Source organism: Lepus europaeus, chromosome 11 (assembly GCF_033115175.1).
Source record: "Lepus europaeus isolate LE1 chromosome 11, mLepTim1.pri, whole genome shotgun sequence".
Taxonomy (NCBI): domain Eukaryota; kingdom Metazoa; phylum Chordata; class Mammalia; order Lagomorpha; family Leporidae; genus Lepus; species Lepus europaeus.
This window is the reverse complement of record NC_084837.1, coordinates 55,273,331-55,291,602: the sequence shown is the minus strand read 5'-3', so window position 1 is coordinate 55,291,602 and position 18,272 is coordinate 55,273,331. Positions and strand designations below refer to the sequence as shown.

General features: G+C 44.2%; 1 protein-coding gene across 1 annotated transcript in view; it reads right to left on the bottom strand.

Moving 5' to 3' along the window:
* The window catches only part of AVEN (apoptosis and caspase activation inhibitor), a 175,404-nt gene that overhangs the window by 1,141 nt on the left and 155,991 nt on the right, over nt 1-18,272 (bottom strand). Inside the window, exons 3-5 of the mRNA XM_062204735.1 lie at nt 9,277-9,347; nt 3,483-3,578; nt 499-805 (exon numbers count right to left, since the gene is read on the bottom strand). Coding sequence (XP_062060719.1) covers nt 499-805; nt 3,483-3,578; nt 9,277-9,347 — 474 coding nt within the window. The remainder of the gene's footprint in view (nt 1-498; nt 806-3,482; nt 3,579-9,276; nt 9,348-18,272) is intronic.

Here is an 18,272-nt window from a genome sequence, read left to right as displayed (position 1 = left end):
CCAGTAAAGGGTTTCAAATGCAGTCTATGGATGGGGTAGTCACCCTAGGCCTCCCCGTAGCAGATGGGCCACCGTCTCACACAATATGCACAAATGAGAAAGCATTTTTCTTTGTCAGTAAATAAGATCAAAATAACAAGAAAGTTATCGAGAGCTGGTTTCTAGGCCTATTCAGATGATCGATTAAAAGGCCTGCTGCTGAAGAACCGAGGGCTTCAGGTATCTTAATGCCTTTTTACAGCACAAGTTCAATTTGTAGCCCCAGGCTTTGCCACTGCAATCAGGCAGGTAGCAACCTTGGGAGCTTGGTGTATTGAGCTGGGGGAAGTAGTCAGAAAGGTCGGGGGGTGGGGGGCAGTGGAGATGAAAGCAGAGAAAGAGATGTCTGTGGACAATGCTGGGTCAGTGTCAGACACCAAGGCAGGTGGGTGTGCGGCAGGATGGGCTGCTCTCCCACCAGCACCAGGATCAAAGAGGAGGAGGGAGGCCACGCCGTACCTTTTTCCTCTTGGGCCATCTCCCCATCTTCCTCAGCTTTCAGGTCCTGAGATGTCTTGCCTAGTAAGTTATCTTCCTCTTTCACAGGTGCATCTAAATTAAGCAACAGATCTAGTTCCTCTTCCAAATGGTCTGCCGCAGACTCAGGGGAGGAAGCCGGTTTCTGAGGACCACTGGAAGGACCGAGGGGCCTGGGGCAGGCGGCAGATCTCAGCTCAGAGAGGGGCCCCTTTAACTGCATCCCTGTGCCCTTGCTGTCATCTGGTCTCCTTGGTTTCACTTGAGGAAGCTCTAAAGGAACAGTGCTCTGAAAGAGAAGTAGAGTGAGTGAGTGGACCATGCAAGTCTTATACTTGCTTAGGTATAAATAAAACATAGGAGCCAAAGATACCATCAAGCTGTGTGGGGCAGGACAATCAGTTCAGACGGGTCACACCCCGCCACCCCCGGACCTGGGTCCATGAGGGACACCTCACTGAAGCTCCTGGCTTCAGATCGGTGCAGCTCTGGCCATTGTGGCCAGTTGGGGAGTAAACCAACGGATGGAAGACTTCTCTATCTCTGCCTCTCCCTCTCTGTGTAACTATGACTTTCAAATAAATAAATAAATAAATCTTAAAAAAAAAAAAAAAAACAAGCTCCTGACAAGCCCATTTCCTCAGACATCTGGGGAGTGAACCAGTGAATGGAAGACCTCTTTCTGTCTCTCCCCCGCTCTCTATAACTCTGCCTTTCAAATAAGTAAATTTTTAAAATAACATAAATAAGTGTATGCATGTATGTATGTATGGTTAAAACTCCCCAAGTAAGGGGCCAGCATTTAGCCTGCATCCCATGACAGAGTGCCTAATACCTGGCTCCAGCTTCCTGCTAGTGCAGACAGTGGGGGCCAGCAGGCAGGTGACGGCCACGTGAGAGACCTGGCTCAGGCCACGCCCTGCCCTCACCATTATAAGCATCTGGGGAGTGATCCAGCACATGAGAGATTGCTCTCAAATTCCCCAGGTGACAGAGCTGTGAAGTTACAGTGGCAGGCAGAGAATCTCGACTCTACAGGGAAAGCCGTGGGAGACCAGCACGGCCTCACAGTGGGCAGGTTCAGAATGGGGGGCACTGACCTTTAAGCATCCTCAACCTATCTGGTGAATAGCAGCTCCTCAGGGTGTTTATAAATATGTAAGACCGTCTGGCTTTATACAAACACAAGCAAACCTGGGATGTAATCCTCTGTTCTTTTTCCTAGAATCATTTAGCTGGCAGGACGTGGCAGTGTCTGACATTGTTTTTGCATACTTTTAACTCCCCAATGTCCTAACATGTAGACAAGGTTGAGAATAGCTTGGGGTGGAAAGGAGGAGGAGGGAGAGTTTGTTTTTTTTTTTTTTTAATAATTTAGCCAGGTTTTCAAAGTTACTCCAATTATTTTACATGTTTACTCTGATGCATACACCACGGACATGCATTCCTCACTTTGAAATGCTCCTGGAGCCTGGATCTCTGTGCTTGCTGCTGTGTCAGACATCCCTCACTTGTGGGATCAAAGCAGCTCCGGAGCTCTGAACACCCCGGATGCCCAGCAGGACAGCCTAGCAGCACTCTCCAAACACTCCAAACTCTCCAAACTCATCCAAACACTCCAAAACGTCCCGAAAGCACCCCCACCCGAGGGCGCCCTCCCCAATGAGATGCAAACGCCCTCCTTTCTGGTCCTCTGCTCTGGCCCCGGCATCCTCCAGCCCTGAACCACTTCTGCCCCAAGTTCTGGGCTAGAAAGTGCAATGGAAATAACAGCAACAAATCCACTGCCAGGCTGAAGCTCAGCATCACATTCAGCCTCAGGGGGAGCTGTTAATTTTAGTTGCTATTTAAAAATCAATATTACCCAGAGTTTCTCCTTTTTTCCTAAATTCAACTGAACCACAATTAAATGCTGAAGTTCCTCGTGGTACAAGCCGTGGCTCTCCTTCTCTTTCAGTCAGGTCACCAACTGCCACCTCACCCTGGCCTCTCCCCAGTTTGTATTTGTATTCCGTAATCCTGAACTATCAACTTCTACATGAGATTAACTAGTATTTCCACGTGGACCTCCCAAGCTCGGTGTCCAAACCCTGCCCCCATCACTGCCTGTCACTGAACTGCCCAAGCTCAGAGGTCTCTGATTCTTTCTGGACTGCTTCCTCTCCAACGTATACCAAGTGCTGCCAGTGCTACTTCTGAAATGCCTCTCCAAAAATAAGCCCACTTCTTTGTTGCCTCCATGCCCATTCACCCACCCCCCTATCCCAGCTGCAGAACCACCCACCTCCCAGGGTGCTCTTCTGCTGGGCCCTGGCACCTACACGCACACACAGCCCCACGCTGCATCCTGGTCCACCCCACGTTCTGCAGCCACAGAGTTCACCCTTATTGCATCCTTATTTTATCGTCGTTTGTGTTCACGCAGATCTGGCTGGGCCACTGTCCTTTAAATTCCAGCTCCTGGGTCCTTACTCTTTGGACTTCAGCTTATTGGTCACATCTTCAGGACAGCATTCCTGGCCCACCACAGGAGGTCAACCTCACATTCTCCAACACCCTGGGGCTCGTATGACTGTAGTTGGTCTATATTTGTGTGGTTATCTGTTTGGCTGCCTCAGAAACCCATGTTTCCCAATCATCTGAGCTCTAGCAGGACAGAAACCATGTCTGTCTGCTCACAGCCACGTCCCTCGTGCCTTATAGCCTGGCAGGTAAATACTCAGGGTAAAATAACAGACCTTAGAGCTAACATTTCACCCAACCTCATGACATTTGATCTCTGAACTCTTTTAAATATGAAAACAAAAGCACCCTTTAAAAAATTACTCCATTCTTTCTGAAGCTTTGCAGAAAGCCCTCAGCTTGGTGAAAGGGGCAGCGGAGTTTGAGGGTCCTGCAGAGGGGGTTGTCCTTCTCTTCCCCAGCCCGAATCCACCCCAGCGTGGTGACACCTTCAGGGCTCTTACCTGGACCAGCTCGGCAGCAACATTGAGTCGGAGAGAGAGGGGCAGTTCCTGAAGGGCTCGAACCAGTGACTCGCTGTCCAGGTAGAACGCCGAATTCTACGTATGTTTAAAGAAAGAAGGAAGACGTGATCAGGTGATGATGAAGTGTGACCTTCTGAAAACAACGGAGCAAAAGATGCAAGTGACTGTAAACGAATTGATCATTGGCTGAGAGTCCATCAGATCAGAAATCACGCTTGATGAGCTAGAATTTTTCCCTCAGCAGAACCAAAACTACCTTCTTGGGCCACAGCTCACATGTCAGAGCCACAGCGGGGTAGCGGCCATCCCCATGCCGGCACTGCACAGTACCTGCCAACCACGGGGGCTGTCTCTACTACCGGCAAGCTGGGAGAGGAACAAGCATGTCACGGAATCAATCTGGACACCTCCCCTAAACTCTGGTTGCTGGCCTCAGAGAGGAGACACAAGAGCGGCTCAGGCAGTGAGAGGGGGCGGAGAGGCCTCGGAAAGAGCCAGTAATGCCTATTTCTCCTGAGCCAGAAAGCAGAGAATGGAAACTGGCCCTCACACACACTGAGGCCAACACTAAAATCTTCCTCTGATGCAGTTCCCATCACAGAAGTCAAGTCACGAGGCCAGTGCCGTGGTGCAGTGGATTACGCCACAGCCTGCAGTGCCAGCATCCCATATGGATGCCGGTGGAGTCCCAGCTGCCCCACTTCCAATCCAGCTCCCTGCTGGTGTGCCTGGGAAAGCAGCAGAGGACAGCCCAAGTCCTTGGGCCCCTGTACCCATGTGGGACCACCCAGATGAAGCTTCTGACTTCTGGCTTCAGCCTGGCCCAGCCCTGGCTGTTGTGGCCATTTGGGAGTGAACCAGCAGATGGAAGCTCGCTTTCTCTTTCTCTCACTCTGTAACTCTGCTTTCAAATAAATAAATACATCTTTAAAATACATTGACCTCACAGATTGACCTGTGAGAAAACATTCCAGATAGCCCCATGGCCCCAAACAACTTCTTTTAAATGTCCTGGTCACCCAAGAGAAGCTAAACATTAACAGGTAGTCACAGAACAGTGTCATGGAGCAGCAGGCTAAGCTGCCACTTGTGACCCCAGGATCCCATATCTGCGAGCTGATGCAAGTCCCAGCTGCTTCCAATCCAGCTCCCTGCTAATGCACCTGGGAAGGCAGCAGATGATGGCTTAAGTACTTGGGTTCCTAGCCCCCATGTGGGAGTCCTGGGCAGAATTCCAGGCTCCTGGCTTCAGTGTGTCCTAACTCTGGCTGTTGCAGCCATGTGGGAAGTGAACTAGAAGATGAAAAAGATTTCCCTTTCCTTCCCTACCCTGCCCTCCCCCTCTCCCTCCCTCCTGGACACTCTGCCTTTCAAATAAACAAATATCATTTTTTTAAGGAAAAAAAAGTGGTCATAATTATCACACACAGAGAGGAAACACCACTGACCACCCTGCCTCCCAAGGACCATGTCTTGATCTAGAATCACTGACTTAAGGCTACACAAAAATCCAGAGGTCCTGCAGTCTCATCTCTTCTCCAGGGCAGAAGCACCTTACACAGATGGGCAGATCACGGCCGGACATGGAGCCGTAGTCTCGGTGGGTTCAGAGCCCTGTCACCAAATCCAGACCCACCCTAACCACTGCCCACACCACAGTAGGACACGGGGACTGAAAGAAATGATTTGGGTTTTCAGCTGCCCTTCTTGAACTGTCTTAGGTAGGCAACACTGACAGCACCAATTATGGCCCCACCACCCTGGAAAAAAAGAATTTACATCTAAAAAACCAAGTGCACGTCAGGACAGGATGGAAAACAAGACCCTGATAAGAACACGGGAGGCTGAACACACACTCAGGCCATTCCCTCCTGAACACAGCACATTAAGCCTCGGATCAAGACCAGCATGGCCCAGCCTTTGTTCTCAAGTTTAGAAAAACTGTTACATCCCCTGGAAAGTTGTGACCCTGAGTGTTTAACCCAGGGAGAAGTCACCACATCAGAAACTGCAAAGTTCACTCTTCCCAATGCCAAGCGTCTACAAAGTCTCACTTCCCACTGTGATTTCTGCTAGCCACTCTCACGTGTTGCTCTCTAGAGGAGGACCACGGAGACTGCTGCAGTCTGGCTCCAGGGATCCACATGGCCTCGGGCCTCTTCTATGCCATGTACAACATGATCACAAGGTGTATCACGAACAATGGAAAGTTTGTGAGCTGGAGACCCAGGGACTCGACTGGCTACGTCAGCTGCGCTCTGAGTGTGTCCCCTGTGCAGCCTCCTCCCACCCATCACCCACCTCCCAGCTGACACTGCACCACGTCCACAGTGCCTTCACAACTCTGCACACCATAGAGATTTCTCCTCTGCCCCGGGGGCAGTCCCAAGACCCAGACCCACCACCACAAGCTACCTTCTAAGGCTTTCTCTTTGTGGTCAGTAACTGGTCTCATCATGGGCTTATGCCTCAGTTGGCGGAAATGAATTGCTTATTGACAGTAACGCATGAATTTTAAAAATAGAGTTAATTGGAATAATAGCATGAGTTAGCTTTTTGCTACATGTTTTAAAGCAATTGCTGGATACTTCTGCTTGGAAAGTGCATCCCCCACATTGGCCAACTCTGCTGGCCACTAATAGAGGCAGACAGTGCTCACTAATGTCGTGAGGGAGGGTGGAGAGAGGAGGAGGATGCCCTGAAGGCTTCTTGTCTGTACACTCTGAGGCTGCGAGGAGGAAGCCAACCTTGACTGTCAGAGCAAAGTCCCTCAACCCACCTGTCTGCCAGCAGCATGCGGAGAGAATGCACAGGAGCCCCATCAGCCCCTGGGTAAAGCACACTCCTGGGTGAGAAGAGAACTTGCTATAAACCCAACTCTGCAGCCAAAAGAGAGCCTTTGCCCAGACCTTTATGCTTTCCTCGGAACCCACAGCACGCATGTCTGTGTCTGGCGCTCAGGAACCATGTGCAGACCATACTCTGGAAATGCCCACATTGAGTAGCCCTTTGGAATAAGCTGGGAAGGTGTTGTAAGGTACCTATTCTCATGCCTGGCTCACAGAACCACCCTCTGCCCCTGGGGTAGAGCTGAGGCCTGGGGGTCCACACCTTTACGCCAGGTACCCAGGAACCACTGCATATCACTAGCACCTGCTAGCTGTTCAGGAAAGGTCAACTGAAGAAAAACTGAAAAGAGAATAAAAACTGTCTTGTGACTTTCATCTGTTTTTTCACCCAAAGAAGGTATTCTTCCCACGTAGTCCCTCCTGCCATGGCCCTACACTGTTCAAAAAAAGAGCTGCACATCCCAGCCCTGGATCTAAGGGACAGACTCCCCCGTAGAGAGGTAGATCCTCCCAGCTGACAACGGGTCCCAGTGCCAGGTGGTGTCCCCGTCACCCTGCCCATTAGCTACTGAGGAAGAAACACAGTCAAAGCTGTGATGCTGGGTCCCCCTCCTGGCAACTCATCCCACAACCAAAGTCCCACTCCCTTCCAACTGCAAAGACAAACACATACCCACTTTCCCGCTTCACTTCATTGTCTTAGGTCACTGGTCCCACAGAGGAAGTGGGAGGACCTGTGGAAAACACATTGACTTATCTCCCTATCCATTTTCATCTTTCTCTCTCGCAAGTAAGTGAGAGAAAAGAAAACTGAGTGGACAGTTAAGTGAGACAGGAAATAGTTTTTATGGGGAAACAGTGAATCCCATTTTAGACATATCCTACCATACCTCAAAATCCAACTGAACTTACTGCTCTTCCTTTGTTCCACGGATGGGCATTGCCGCTCATCTTGTTCCTGAGGCTGGAAAGCTCAGAGCCACTGCAAATCTTCCTCAGCCTAAGTCTCACGCCCGGTGAAGGACCACCGTGTACCTCACACTCCCTAGGAATCCTGTCCACCTGCAATCTCCATTTCCACCCTCACTCTCTGCACTTAGTCAAACGCTCATCCTGCCCCGTTCACAACAGCTTCCTAACTGGTTTTCCTGGATCTGTGCTGTCCCTCTTTCCCAATGCTGCTGAGGTCAAGTGTAAGCATTTCCATGTTCTTACCAAACAAAACTTTGCTAACAAACGATTTTAGTAAGATGAAGGTTTCATGTACATCACAAACTGCACTGAAAGGCAGTTTAATCCTCCTTACAACTCCAAGTGACATTTTGTAAGCTCCACTTTACAGGTGAGAAGACAGAAGGAATGAAGTTTGCCCAAGTCATAGAACTACGATTCACACTCAGGTCTGCCTCTCCAAAGTCTATGTTCTCACCCATATACTAAGCCGCCCCTAAAGAGCGTGGAGATCAAACGGCCGGTACTAACTGCAGCAGCTCATTCCTCCTCTGGGAATTCTACACTCAGCTTCACTCCCCACCCTCGGTCCTTGGACAAGACCTACCAGAATCATACTCAGTCACCAAGACCCATTCAAATGATCTTTCTCCATAGCAGTGTTCCTAGCCACTTCCAGACCAAGACAGCGGGCTCTCACTGCACAATGCACTTTATGCTGCTTTCCTTTTCGTTTATTATGTAAACGTCTGCCAAGCATCTACTGTAGGGTGACCACCGTGCTCAGGTTAAGAGACCCAAAGAATTAGCAGGCACCAATTCTGTCTTACACACTTGAATATGCTGCATCTAACAAGGCATCTAGTAAAGAACACGGTTTTTGCATTTTGATGAAGAAACTTGGAATCATTTGAAATTCTCAAGGTATTTTAAATACCCTGATATTTCATTTGATTCAAAAGGGGTTGAAATGTGAATTTTTTGACTTTCACAGTTGTATTACTTAGCTTCTCATCAGTGTAATGAGATACCTGAGAAAACTTAACTTTATAAAGAGGAAAGGTCTATTTAGCTCACAGTTTTGTAAGTTCAAAGCCCAAGATTGGTGGTACCATTGCTTTGGCCTCTGGTGGGGATGGGGGTGGTGGATGAAAATGGCCAGAGCATGTGTCAGAGCAAGTGGTTACATCCCGGGCCAGGAAGCAAAGAGAACAGCAGAGCCCACCTGAGACTTTCACAGGCAGGCTTCTCGTGAGAACACTCCTCAGCGGCCAAGCCCCCAGTGACCTAAGGACTTCCCACTAGGCTGACCTCCTGAACACCGTAACTGAATTAAATTTCAACTCTCTCAGTACCATTAACTCTACCATTAACTCACAACCTTGGGGGTTAAACGCCTGCATGGATTGGGGGGCCAAGTTCTATTCAAACTAGAGCAACTGTACTCCTCAACAATCTCAATTTGTCCACCTTCAATCAATCTGTCCCACAATTCTAAACCACATGCCATGCATATGCCCCGGAAGACGTAACCAAAGGCAAAAATTTTAATGCTCATTTTCTACAATGTACATAATGCACTCTTTATAAAAAGTGTTGAAAAGTCATTTCCAGGTGACAATGGAGTGAACGTCCAGCCCAAAGATGAAATGGGACATTTAGGGGGAACACCTCAGTTATAAGGACCTGTCACAGAAGAATGGCAAAAGGAGAATGGCCAAATGGCAGGGTCATCCATTTTGTCCAATTCATGGCTACAAAGCTCCTATCAAGTGACCCAATCTGCATTGGCACCTCACTCAAATGGCCACCTGTAAACTTTAGCCTCCCGAAAATTTTCTGAACTGTTTATATACATGCTAATTAGCTGCACATGAGTTACTACTCCAGACTACCTCCAAACACTAAAGTAAAAAGTGTCAGCCTTCAGCCTGGAGAAGAGCCAATCCACGCTAAAGAAAATTTTCTCTTACCTGTTTTGGACATGAAGCTTCACTATCCCATTCTTTCTCTTCAGCAAACCGGAACTGTGAGAAGGAATCCCCTAGGTAAGGAGAAAAAAACATACGGGTCTATGAAAAGGCCAAAGGAAAAAATTCAGCTCTCCAAATAGCCCTGTTGGAGCAAACGCACCATTTCTGAAGAGCTAACCCTCCTTCCTGAATTCAGTGACATCATATTGCAAGGTCCTGGCTTCCACACCTTACACAGAGAACTGTGACTGATGGGCATTCAAAAGAAGCTGTTGGCAACTACACTCACTGCGTCACACAATTACCAGTAAGCTACTATCTGACATGCTTCTTGAGACACAGCTAATCAGCTCAGGCCTGCAGACAAGGCCATCTACTGGTATGTGGGATATTTCCCTCTCCTCTGCTAATGTAGGCAAGGGAATTTTTATTTAGGATTTGGGGAGTGGGCAATACAGGGCGGGGGGTGGAGCAAATAACACAATAAAAAAATATAGCCTGGGAAGAGGCCTTGGGCCTCTGCACCTATGTGGGGAACCTGGAAGAAGCTCCTGGCTCCTGGCCTTGGACCAACCCAGCTCCAGCCATTGTGGTCATCTGGGGGAGTGAACCAGCAGATGGAAGACCTCTCCCTCTCTCTGCCTCTCCATAACTCTGCCTTTTGGATAAATAACTAAATCTTTAAACAAACAAACAAAAAAAAATCATGGTGCACCACTCTGTGATTCTGTGAGGTAAGGAAATATGAACATGTGAGAGCACCGTAACTACCTACCCACTATAATCCTATGCGGTAAGCTTGCCATAGGCTCGTTTTATAAATGTATGTGTATCTGATTAAGAACAGTTCACTCATAAGTTAATTATTTCTCAGTCTAGCTTCCTGATCCTTCAAAATGTGGCTGTACTTCATTAACACAACACTTAATATTTCTTCAGACTTTCTGCTCTCAGAGGCAGCCTCTGTTCACACTCTAGCCTATTCCATACCCTATCCTACTGCCGTTTCTTATTTCATCCTTTCCTCTCGTCTTGAAGACCTCTATGCTGCTACCATTCATATCCTACTTATAGTTCAACAATCGAGCACAGGCCCATTCTTCCTTCAAGGCATCTAGACATAGAATTTGTTCTTTATTTTTGAATGAATACTGGGAGATAAGGAAATAAACTCCAACAAAGACATAGATAAAAATACAACTAGAACCCACCTATAACACCACCATTTCCAAAACACAAAGATCACAGCAATAACTTTCAGTAAGATCAAGTACAAGGCATAAGGGGGGAAAAAAAAAAAAGGTAAAACCAGTACTCTTAGACATTAGTAAATCAATGGTCAATGTGATGCCTCAAGAATTAAGATAACAAAAAGGTGCTGGGAAAATTGGATCTCTGCATGCAGAATTATGAAACAAGACCCCTATGTTATACCTTATACAAAAAATACAAAATGAATCAAAGATCTAAATGTAAAACTTGATACCATCAAATCACTATAGGAGAACATTGGGGAAACTCTGCAAGACATTGGCATAGGCAAAGGCTTTTTGAAAAACATCCCAGAAGTACTGGCAATAAAAGCAAAAATACAAAAACAGGATTACATCACGCTTAGAAGCGTCTGCACTACAAAGAAAACACTCAGCAAAGTTAAGAGGCAACAGACAGAATGGGAGAAAATATCTGCAAACTATAAACTGATAAAAGACTAATATTCAGAATCTACGAAAAGCTTAAGAACTTCAACAATAAAAGAAACAATATAGTTAAGAAATGGGAAAAAACTTCAATGGGCATTTTTCAAAGGATGAAATTCAAATGGCCAATAGACTCATGAAAAAATGCTCAGGATCACTATCCATCAAGGAAATACAAATCAAAATCACAATGAGATTTCACCTCACCCAGTTAGAATGGCTCTCATACAGAACAAAAAACCGTACACAATGTCAAGGATGTGGGAGAAAAAGATACCCTAATCTATTGTTGGTGGGAATGTAAAATAGTATACCGATTATAGAAGACAGTATAGAGATTCCTCAGAAATCTAGATCTACCACATGACCCAGCCATCCCACTGCTGGGAGTTTACCCAAACAAAATGAAATCAGCATATGAAAGAGTTATCTGGACCCTTATGTTTATTGCAGCTCATTCACAATAACCAAGATACAGAATCAACCCAGATGTCCACCAACTGGTGACTAGATAAAGAAAATGGAATATATATACACTATCGAGTGCTACTCAGCCATAAAAAAGCATGAAATCTTTTCTTTTGCAACAAAATGGATGCAACTGAAAACCATTATAGTGAAACAAACCAGTCCCCAAAAGATAACTGTTTTCCCTGATTTGTAGTAATAATAGAGTACAAAAAAGTACATAAGTGAAATTGACATTTTGAGATGATGATTATTTATTGCTCTTATCTCTACTGTTGAGAAACAATGATTTTTTTTTCTTCCTATTGCTTGAATTTTTTACTTCTTGGAGGGTTAAGCTTACCATTATAAAATAAACTGAAAGTATGTCATTGTCAAAATTAAAAGGAAGAATAAGAAAGGAAAGAGGAGGAAGGGTGGAAGGTGGGTGAAAGGCAGGGTAGGGTAGGACATATCACTATACTCCTAAACCTGTATATGAAATACATTAAATTTTTTACCTTATATAAATTATTTTTAAAGGCTAAAAAAGGGCCTGAATTAATACAAATCAACCCATAACACATGAGAAAGCTGTTTTCAGAAAAAGTTAAATACGTTCATTACCAAAGAATGAAAATAGAGCAGTCAATTGTTTTACAAAGATAGAAAAAAGCAAAATACACATACACAGAAGTTGGTGAAAAAGAACCAGAGATGAGTTTTTTTATTAAATAAAAATTTTAATTAAATAAAAATTTTCTTATCTAAATAACTAAAAGCCAGGACTATATCTAAAATGAAGCTAATATCACTGTTGTCTAATAATTATGCAAAGAGCAGCCAATGTAATTAGATGAAAATGAATTAAAAGGTATTCAACCCAAAAAGATTATAAAAATATGGTAATCTGTAGAAAATGTACTTTGTGCCTAGAAAAGGGAATAAGTGACAAAGGATTTAGAAAGGTGGCCCTGTTACAAAATTTGTATTCAAAAAATTAACAGCTCTCTCATACACAAACAAAATCGAGTTAGAAAAGCAAATGGAAAGGGGTTGGCATTGTTGCAAAGTGGGTTAAGCCTCCACTTGCAACACCAGCATCTGTATCAGAGTGATGGTTTGAGTCCCAACTGCTCCACTTCTGATCCAGCTCCCTGCTAATGTGCCTGGGAAAGCAGAAGATGGCCCAGGTACCTGGGTCCCTGTCACCCACCTGGGAGACTCAGATGGAGTTCCAGACTCCTGGTTTCATTGTGGCCATTTGGGGAGTGAACCAGCTGATGGAATATCTTTTTCTGTCTCTCTCTCTTCTCAAAAATACATAAATATTTAAAGATAAAAAAATGAAAGAGCATTCAGACTTTTTCCAACTATGAACCCTAGACTCAAAACTCTCCTGGGAAACATGCTACCAGAATTTTTCCTCCTGAATTACACTGTAACATGCACAAAAGGAATGGTGGTATCATCAATTATGCTGCTCCTCTATCTTACACAGCAAACATTTGGACAGAAATGTTCAGAGACCTTCTCTAAAGACAACATGGTGCTTTTAACAATGAATGTATCCCATATTGCTCCAGCTGATTCATTTGCCAGAAGACATGCTTGTCTTTCACGCTAACAACATGGCCAATCTGACTGAAGCAGAGTAGAATAGAAAAATCAGTAAAAGAGACAGTGCCAGCCAACAGTTGTAAACAATGGGACAAACACGGTGAGGTATCTTGTGTCATAAGCACTCTTCAGCTGTGTCCTCGGGAATTCTAACCAGTATGATGACAGAACTAGAAACCACAAAGGTAGCAACACCACCTTCTTCCTACTCCTCAACCAAAGACTCATTTCATGACTTACAAGAAATCAGAGCACTGGCTCATGGTATACTTACTCAATATCCTCACAAGATGGAAGAGCAGTCGGGGCCTGTTAGTTAGCTTGCACAACCAACAAAATCCCATTAGAGTCTACTTTGCAGATATGAATACCAAAATAGCAGGCCAATAAACCCAGTGACTGCTTAAAAAAGTATTTTATTCAGTAGAATTCTCTTTAAAAGAAATGCAGAAGCAAAACTGAGGTACACTGAGAGTTCACATTTTCCTCACATGACAAAAAGCCTCACATCATTCTATTCCAGCAACAATGCTGAAATTGATACATATGCAATGAGCCATGATACTGACATAATTTTGTTGTATTTTAAGTTGATAATTTCCACATTTCTAGAGTCCAAATTAATGAGATTTTTTTAATGAAATAATTTTATGAATCGGCAAAAGTATCAGAAAAGCAGAGATAAAAGAAATGAGACAGCAGTGACCTTAAGCACTTTTGAAAACATTCAAAAGATGGCCGGCGCCACGGCTCAGTAGGCTAATCCTCCACCTTGCGGTGCTGGCACACCGGGTTCTAGTCCCGGTCGGGGCACCAATTCTGTCCCGGTTGCCCCTCTTCCAGGCCAGCTCTCTGCTGTGGCCAGGGAGTGCAGTGGAGGATGGCCCAAGTGCTTGGGCCCTGCACCCCATGGGAGACCAGGAGAAGCACCTGGCTCCTGCCATCGGATCAGCGCGATACGCTGGCCGCAGCGAGCCTACCGCGGCGGCCATTGGAGGGTGAACCAACGGCAAAAAGGAAGACCTTTCTCTCTGTCTCCCTCTACTGTCCACTCTGTCAAAAAAAAAAATTAAAAAAAAAAAAGAAAACATTCAAAAGAGAGTGTTTCAGGCAGTGCCTAATGCTACAGTTTCTGGGACTGTTTCAAAACTCAGGACCATCAAATCTCCAATGTAGGGACTGATGAAGTGATGCCTTCATCTAGTCAAAGAGTCTCGGAGATGACAAGTTTAACTGATGAGGGACAACACTGCCATTACCAGCAATCCATTCTAGCAGAGCTCATCAATCTTACTCCTCTACCCATCGCAGTTCAGAGCTAACATCTATTTAGTATTGAAAATATGCGGGATAGTATAGTGACTGCCAGTGCAATCTAACAGCTGACAGTGGTGTCTATGCCTTGAATTGTCAACATTTAAATATTTAAATAGTGACATTCTATGAGATCATTTTAAAAACAGATCTATATAACTGATACAAAAAGATAGCCATTATCTCAACTGTTAAGTGAAAAGCAAGTTTTAGTATGAGATATACATATATAAGCATATATATCACAAAAATACGAATTTATACATTGAGATGAGTCAAGACAATTACATTCCTATTTTAAGAATGGTTATCTTTCAGAGGCAAAAAAAGGAGACTTTTCCTTTCTGTGTAATACATTGCTCCAGCTGAATTTTCCTTGGTAAAGAGCAAGCACGTGTTACTTCTGGAATGGAACCAAACAGAAATAAGGAAATCCAGGGAAAAAATGAATTTTCTTCCAAAGATGAACTTAAGACAAAAAAATCCATAGATTTCCAAAGCGAGAGCCACAGATGTCTCTCATTCTCACCCAACATTCATTCTTACAGAGATTTGAAGGACCTGAGGTCTCAATGTCTGACCAAGGCCCCACAGCCAATTCATTGCTAGACACGAACACATCTTGGCTCCTAGCTCCTATTATGCTATGAGTGAATTACTTATTGACTAATAAAGCTCTCCCCACTAGTTCTGCTAGCCTTTTGAATTCCCTGGATCACAAACACACACTCAAAATATTTTATGATATTTGACATTCTAATATTTGACATGTTGACAATGTGTGAAGATATGAAAGTTCAAATTACAAAATAAAGAAGTCTTCATTTTAGGAAATCACTTCAGGGGTTTCTTTCAATAATACCCACAGTACTTTTAAAAAGAAGAGTCTTTGGGGCAAATACTCAGCACAATGATTAAGATTCTGCTTAAGACTACTCCCACATCCCATATCAGAGTGCATGGGTTCAAGCCCAGCTCTGCTTCCAGTTCCAGCTTCCTGCCAATGCACACACTGGAAGGCAGCAGGTGTTGGCGCAAGTACTTAGGTCTGTACTATCTACACTGGAGTCCTGGATTGCATTCCAGGTTCCTGGCTTCTGCCTGGTCCAGCCCCAACTATTGTGGGCATGTGGAGAGTGCACCAGTGCATGGAAGATCTGTTTCAAATAAATTAAAAATTAATAAAAAAATAATTGCAAAGCTTTAAATAATTAAAATCTTTGATAAAACTCTCAATATTCTAATTACAAGGGTGTTGGTGAAACAAAAGTGGGACACCAAACCAATCACTGTATTATAAATCCAGGATCCTCATTCTACCTGTCTTCTCCAGCTGGTCTAGCAAAGTGAACACCCAACTCACTACCATTTCTCAGTATCAATGTTTTCCAAAAGCTTACCATCTAGTCAGAAAATACAGCTTTCAAAGTTAAGTTTACTCTTGTAGCTCCAGCAGACATAAAGAACTTTCAGTCATACAAAAGTACTTAACATAATCAGAGCTCTCCAGCAGGAGTTCAGATGGGATTATAAAGAACAATTTTATCCAGGCAAAAGGAAACCTGTCAACACTAAATTTGGACAATACAGATCAGGTATAGAGTGAATATGAAAAATGGAAAATCTGCCCAAGCTTAACACCAAGTTCCAATAATTTGGTAGTAGCAATTCCCATAAATGGCATCTATTCTGGATCTACAGATCTTTTAATCATAAAACCGACCCAGATGTGTGTGATGCCTACTTTAGGAAACCAAATCTAGAAAGCAAGGGGGAATGTATCACTTGTTTGGATTCAAATTAATTTTAAGCCCCATTGTTCTGGGTCTTCCTTATCATGATCAACTAACTCCCTTTATACTCAACCAGGACACCAAGTCTCTGAAAGATCCCAAGTGAACTTTATAGGCTGACAAAGACTGACAATTCCACGATCTTCACAAAAAGAGAATATACAGCAAAGAGCCACCACAATGGCTGCCACAGAAAAATGAAATTCCTCTCTGTCCTCTCCGAACTGCTCTGGTCTCCTCTTTGAAAGACGGTGTACATGGAAGGTCAAGGCAGACCCTACATTCACAGGCTAACCCAGGGAGGAGTCACAGCCCAGCCAGTAAAAATCCCCACCACTTCCAGTTTCCAGCTTTCATAGATGGGTCATTTTAGATGCAGGTCTCCTTCACTTTAGGAGTGACCCTAAAACAAAGCAGCTGCTAAAATTTTGTGAGAAAGACTATACAAGCCACTACAGTGACTACCTTAAAAGTTAAGTAGAGCTAAAAGAACAAGAAAGACAATAAAAATTGCTGCTCCTGCTCAACAGTGACTTATCACTACTTTCTCACCAGGTGTGGGGCCCCAAGAGCCCCTGAGCATCAAATATCCACATTGAGCACTGCATTATAGGGTGTGCCTATCTTCCCAAAGTCCCTAAAATGCTGCTTCCCCATCTGCATGGATTATGGCGAAGGAAAAGCCAGACACACTCAGGTATATAAAAGGGTTCTAGGCTTTATGAGAAAACCTTACATTCTGGAATTTAGAATCCAGCCGTTTTCCCCAACACTATGGGTTAACCCTATGTTAACCCTGAACCACTGCAGACCAGCTAACAAAATTCCTCAGATTCAGCATTTTCAGGATAAGTGCAACATCAAACCCTGGCTTAGAACTCTATGATGAGAGTAAGTAATTTGACAAAATTGACTGAATAAAAGAACATCAAGATCCATCTTCAGAGGGAAGATGAAGTCATAAGACCTTAGAACTGCTCTGCAGTAGTGCAGTGTGTTGTCAGTGAGGATTAGGTCTGGCTGCCTATAACAAAGGCCTGGAAACCATGGCTTAAAGAAGATAAGAGGTTGTGTCTGTGACAGTTACAGGCCAGTTAAAGTTAAGCAGTCAAAGGCCAAATCGATAGGCTGGGCTTCTTCCAGCTCATTGCTTTGCCTTAGCTTAGCACAACCAAAGAAGAGGGCCAGAATTCCTGTCCATCCATCAGAATTCCAGACAACAAGGGAGAAGAATTAAGGAAAAGGAGGAAAAAGGCATGCGCCATCTGTCTAATGAGGTTTCTTAGCAACAACAGCAGAGTAGTTCCATTTCCTTCTCTTTGGGCCTGAACTGTATCATACCGTCTATCAACCCACAAAGTAGGTAACTTATTTCCAGGTAGTGACATGCCCATGTATGAACCAGGGATTCTACTCCCATAATAAAGAAAATGGGAGAATGATCACGGGGTGAGGGAGCCAGAAGCTTCAAGAAGGTTCTACTTGAGAGGTGGTTCATTAACAACAGCTCCCAGGGTAGGGACTGTGCCCCCTGAATCTTGAGTTTTCTCTATTTTATTGAAATACTTGAAACATCCAAACTTCTCAGACAGACTGAGATTAAACTTAATTTTGGAGAATATGCCTTTTAATGTTTTTTTTCAATTCTGATATGGGGTAGGTATAATGTGAAATTCCACTTTCCAGCCTAATCAAGACTTTTTTACGAAAGTAATTGCAGTCTACTATCTTTCTAGGGAAAAAGGACATGACTTGATTAGTTTGTGCATTCTCCCATACTTTTTATTTATTTTTTTTTTTTAAGTACAACTATGTGCCAAACACTGCTGGGTGCTAAATACATAGCTGTAGCAGGAACGGTCCCTGTCCACTTTGTTATCAGATTCTGAGTTAAGCAAGACAAGAAAGGACAGCGTGAAACAAACGAAATATTAAGAAAACTAAAATTCCCTCCTCAAAGCTTTCAGGGGTTTCACTCTCTCCCTTTATCAATCTACACATTGTGCTCATGGTGCTGATTTAGTTAGAGAAGGTTAGTCTACCTGGAATCCGATTTGTATTTCATTTGTAACTTCTCTGACACCCAAAATTGTGATTCTGTTGGTTCTCTCAGAAGGTAAAA